Source organism: Orycteropus afer, unplaced genomic scaffold, assembly GCF_000298275.1.
Source record: "Orycteropus afer afer isolate SDZICR_OR568_19922 unplaced genomic scaffold, OryAfe1.0 scaffold00002, whole genome shotgun sequence".
NCBI lineage: Eukaryota > Metazoa > Chordata > Mammalia > Tubulidentata > Orycteropodidae > Orycteropus > Orycteropus afer.
The window spans coordinates 16,295,903-16,301,755 of NW_006921589.1; the positions used below are offsets into that span (position 1 = coordinate 16,295,903).

A 5,853-nucleotide genomic window follows, 5' to 3' on the forward strand; every position below is an offset into this window, starting at 1 on the left:
CACTAAAAGTTAAGTAGCCCAGGGCCTGGCACGGAGCAAGCACTCAATAATTACTGACTGTCATTACTACAATGTACAAACATAGAGGCAGAGAAAAGTGTTTCCTATCACTACCCTCTCCCTGCTGGCCTCTTTGAGCCTCCTCTTTGGTCCCTGAGTCAGGCTTCGACTTATCCAAAGTGAAAATGCACACAGGCGAGGGCTAAACCTAATGCTTAATGCTAATTGAGTATCATCCAATGATACAAGCACTTTCTGACCACAGAAGCCATGGGAAATTAGACATGAGATAATGAGGAGACGGAGAGAGGAGAAGCTGGGAAGGAAAATATACCACAAACAGTGTTTGCTGGTTAACACACTTTATATTTAACAAAATAATTTTTTAATAATATATTCTTTTACACATCAAATATTGTTACTAGAATCCTCTTTTTACAGTGTAGTGTTCAGTTTTTTTTTTTTTTCCTCACTAGTTTTCAGGCACACCATTTTTCAAAGATTTTAGAAACTGAATGATTTTTTAACAGGCATCAGCTGACAAAGTGATGTTGATCCCTTATTTAAACATAGCTGTAGTTAAAGCAGAGAACCAAAGTCAGAGGAGGAATCCGAGCACAGCAATGAGAGCTGCAAACAAAGCCTTCCAAAGGAAACAGCAGACAAGACTAGACTCTGTCGTGCAGAGTTTGGAAAGAATTTCTCAATGACCTGGACAGAAGGAAGTTGTAGAGTGTGTATCGGTTTATGAGAAATTCTGTCACAGTATAGGTTCATCTCTCCTTAAAGGGGGAAAGATGTCAAGTGCTATAGTCTTAAAGGAAACAGCTTGTAGTGAAACTGAGGGGAAAAAATACAACAACAACAACAACAAGTCCTCTCTCTGGCTGGTAACAGAGGCCACCAAGTCGCCTTCCTTCCACAAACTCTCTGAATAGTTTCTTGATGGATGTTTTATGCTTCATTCCAGAAAATTCTGGCTGTGACTATCACTGTGGCAAGACTTTGATGCAAAATCCTTGTACCCCAGCCTCCCAGTTGCACTCTCTATCTCTAAGAAGTACATAGTAACTCCTCAATAATAAATAGGGTACTATGCTACATGGCTCTATTAATGGTATTTTCTGGGTTTCAAACCTTATTCCTGTCATTTATTATTATTATTTCTTTCCAAGAGTGTGGATTTTTGAAGCCGGCAACAGGCAACCTCAGGGTAAAGTAGGCTCTCTAATACACAGCTGCCTGGACACGAGCTGAAGTGTGAAACGCCTTTACTTTGGAGTGCAGGAATAAATCATGCAGAATTGGTCATGAATGATTCATGACTGTCTATATGATGTATCCATGGTGGCAACTGAAAGGCACCAAGCTTGCTGCAAATTGGCTTTCTAAAGGGAAGGCGGAATGATGATCTTTCGCGGGATGGTGCCAACGTGGCTATTTGTATCATTACAAACACAAGCGCAGTGTGCCTAAGAAACGTCAGGCCCAAATCATCAACACATTAATTTTGGAAATGACAACTCTTTCTTGATGACAGGAGGTGCTTCCAGGGAGGAGAAGCTGTCAATTTTAAATGAAAAACCTGTTGAGGAGACTAAAGAAATGTATATCCTGAGGTCTGACCTATGGCATTACAGGCCACTCTCTCCCTTTGGAGGAGACTGACCTCTTGGGGCTGCTGTTTGTGAATGTCTCAGATGTTCCTTGGCTCAGTAAAGCTACAAGTACAGTCAGCATTTGCTCAAGATGCTTCCTAACAGAATCCACTCTAAGCTCATTGTTCCAGACCAGTGTTTCTCAGTCAGGTCCAATTTTGGCCCTGAGTCATTTGGAAATGTCTGGAGAGCTCCAGTTGTCACAGCTCGGGGTTTGCTACAGGGATCTAGTGGATAGAGGCCAGGGATGTTGCTGAATATCCTAAAAATGCACTAGATCTCTTCCCACAACAAAGGATATCTGGCCCAGAATGTCAATAGTACTAAGTTGAGAAACCCTGTTCTGGAATATCAGCCCCTCACAGGAGCCATGGCAAAGCCTGGGTTGCAGTGAGAATGGGAAATGGAGGAATGCTCATAATGACAACAACCTTAAAGTTTCGTCAAGGACCCAATCAGATCTGCATCAGGGTTTTCAAGACAGGAGAGTGGAATAAGCAGATAACTATGCCATGTGGGTTCAGATGGCTAATTTTGCACTTGAATCAAGGTGGTATCAGATACCCTGTGTTTTATTTACTCTGTTACTATACTAGCAGCATTACCAGGGCAACCTTGAGACTCTTCAAAGGTTCACTTTAATTATTCAGTACATAATATATACATTTTAAAAAATGTTCAACAAATGGAATTGTATTGTGCAAGACTCCCCCCGACCCTAATCTTTAATTTAAATCAGCACTTGAGGTGGAAAGAGTGTCCTGAATCTGTCTTTTAGACAAAGCGCTGAGCAATTGTTCCAGTAACATGGCAAACACAGACTCAAACCATCTAAACCGCCTGTGTAAACTATTGCCTTTCAACTGCATCTGAACTCAAACATCAGAAATGTTCAGAAGGATTCAGATTCACAGTGGGGCTGTTCACTCTGGTTCTGGTATGCATATTGTCAGGTGACAGAATGGGTTAGGGTGTGTGTAGTTACAATTCTAACTCAAATTCAGATCTGAGAAAATCTAGTGATTGGAGCTACAATTTAAAATATCTATTCCCCTTTGGATTTTTTCAGTAGAGGTCACGGTGTCCTTCACAGATTAGTTTTTGATTGGCATTTTCGAGGTCTGCGTATGAAATGTGTGGTTTGTAAGAATCAAATTGTGAGCCCCCACATACCGGACAGAGCACCATTTCCCCACCTGCTCAGCAGTGGGTTTGTCTATGTGCGCATCTCTCTTCTCTCAGCCAGCAGGAGATGGTTCAACTGGAGGTGGATTCCCTTTTGTCTTCCTGGTCAGGAAGGATCCTCACCCCTGATGTTCCTTTACCAAAACTTTTCCCACACAACTCACAATTTTACAACGTAGTCAGACCTGGCCCCTTAGACTCCAAAGATGAAATTAAAAAATACTACAAGAGGAAGATGCCAGGTCTGATGTACAGAAGAATAAAAATGGAGAAAATCAGCTGACAGTAAGCTGGCAGGCCAGAGGCATCACCAGTGCAGGAGCCTGTGATAGGATATCACTTTCTTTTTTGCTCCAGAAATCCAGTGGTCAAGTCACCATCAAGCACTGATCTTTACAAAAGCAGTTTAGATAGCTGTATACTATATATATTTTATATAGCAAGAGAGAAAGAGAGAAATTTTCTCTTAGTAAAATATTCACTTTTGTCAACCCTAAAAGGTTTTGCTGGTGACGCTGTTGTAGCTGGCAGGAGTTTGTTTGTTTGTTTGCTTTAAACATGTGCAGTGTAGAAGCCGTCACATTCTCTGCTAAGAACATGTCATTGGCTGGGAATTTGTTCTACACAATCTGCTTGCCTTGGCATTCCCGTTTTGAACACTGAGCAGGCTTCCACCAGTCCCCGTTGTGACAGTGACAGATGTTACATTCATCCACTTTCACTTCAATGCCAGCTGGAATTATTGTCGTTCCTGCAAAGCAGTTTGGACCTGGAACACACACACACATTGATTAGTTGATTAAATCTGGGAGGTGCCCTCTCTCCCCTCGAAGAAAAAGATCTAAACCCCAAAGTCATGAATGAGTAGGCAGAGAACTCTTAATAGCTTAAAATCAAAGAACGTTCCATATGTCCCATTTAATTTCAAACTTTCAAACCTACAGTCTTTTCCACACAGCCCATAACTCCACATATATCATACATTAAAAAAAAAAAAAGAAGAAGAACTCACAACATCTTATTATCTGCCTACTCCGGGCATGCAATTTTCTAAATTAAAGTTCTATGGATTACGCTTTATTTGTTTTGTGGTCTGAGTTGTCAAGGCTGCTGGAGTGTCCCCTGTAAACACGAGAGGACTGGCACAGTCTCGGCATCAGGTGACGATGGTGCCCGTGGCCTGTCCTCTCACTTCCTGTGGAGGGCGTGAGCACTGAACTCGCTCACTCTCCAGTTTCGGCACCTCCCGCGCCCAGTTCCTGGAATCCCCAGTTCGTTTCTTGATAACAATGAATAATTCATGGCCACATGATTTATTCATGTCCCAAACGAGCTTTGTTAGAGATTCATTTGATTTTTATAAATGGAGTTCTTTTAATCAGCTGGCCATCTTTATTTATTAATTTATTTTTAAAAGAATGACCCAAATGGTGGGCTTTTGAAAGTTACCAGGAATTTTTTTTTCCAGGTTCACAAAAGCTTTGTTGAAAATGCCATTTGCTCATTATAGATGTATACTTTGAAAATCCCGCAACCTCAGTTTTTCATTTCTTCTCTGTCTTTCCCTCCACTTCCTTACTTTTTCTTGTTCTTTTTTTCTTTTAACCTTTCCAATAGAGGGATGCCAGTATTCAGTGTTAACGTTATTTTTCAAATTCAAATAGAATGAAAATTTCTCCCCAAGGTGCAATGGACTTTAGTGGACTTGGGTACACTGTTGCATCTTTGGAACAATTTTGTAGAAGTCTCTGAAGCACACATCAAGTTATTGTATCAGATGGATCTTGGCTAAAAACAGAGAATAATAGAAAAATATTTATCTGCATTTGATTGAGTATGCAAAAGCATTCGACTGTGTGGATCATAACAAATTATGGATAACATTGCAAAGGATTGGAATTCCAGAACGTTTAATTGTGCTCATGAGGAACCTGTACATAGACCAAGAGGCAGTCATTCAAACAGAACGAGGATACTGAGTGGTTTAAAATCAGGAAAGGTGTGTATCAGAGTTGTATGCTTTCACCATACTTATTCAAACTGTATGCTGAGCAAAAAATCTGAGAACCTGGACTCTGTGAAGAAGAATGCAGCATCAGGATTGAAGTAAGACTCATTAACAACTTGCCATATGCAGATGACACAACATTGCTTGCTGAAAGTGAAGAAGACTTGAAACACTTACCGATGAAGATCAAAGACCACAGCTTTCAGTATGGCTTACACCTCAACATAACAAAAACAAAAATCCTCACAATTGGACCAATAAGCAGCCTCATGATAAATGGAGAAAAGATTGAAACTGTCAAGGATTTCATTTTACTTGGCTCCACAATCAACACGCAGGGAAGCAGCAGTCAAGAAATCAAATGACATATTGCATCGGGCAAATCTGCTACAAAAGACCACTTTAAAATGCTAAAGAACAAAGACATCATTTTAAAGACTAAAGTGCTCTTGACCCAAGCTATAGTACTTTTGATTGCCTCATGTGCATGTGGAAACTGGGCAGTGAATAAGGAAGACCACTGAAAAATTAATGCATTTGAATTATGGTGTTGGCAAAGAATAGTGAATGCATGAGCAAATATGTCTGGGAAGGAGTATAGCCAGAATGCTCCTTATAAGTGAAGATGGAGACACTTTGTTTCTTAAACTTTGGTCATTTTATCAGAAGGGACTAATCCCTGGAAAAAGAGATCATGCTTGGTAAAGTAGGAAAATAAATAAAAAACCAAAGTCACTGGCATGGAGTTGGATCTGACTCATAGTGACCTCGCCTTGGGTTTCTGAGACAGTATCACTACAGAAGTACATTGCCCTATATTTCCTCTGAGGAGTGGGTGATGGGTTTGAACTGTCAGCCTTTTGGTTAGCAGTCAGATGCCTTAGACACTATGCTACCAGAACTTGGTAAAGCAGGGAAACAAATAAATAAATAAATAAAAACTCACTGCCATCAAGTCATTCTGACTCACAGCCACCCCCTTTGAGTTTTTTTTTTTTTTTT

At 40.5% G+C, this 5,853-nt stretch overlaps 1 protein-coding gene across 1 annotated transcript in view; it reads right to left on the reverse strand.

The window, feature by feature from the left end:
- Positions 1-3,463: 3,463 nt before the first annotated feature.
- Positions 3,464-5,853, reverse strand: part of VWC2L (von Willebrand factor C domain containing 2 like) — a 224,132-nt gene continuing 221,742 nt past the window's right edge. The window contains exon 3 of the mRNA XM_007959952.2: positions 3,464-3,612. Coding sequence (XP_007958143.1) covers positions 3,464-3,612 — 149 coding nt within the window. The remainder of the gene's footprint in view (positions 3,613-5,853) is intronic.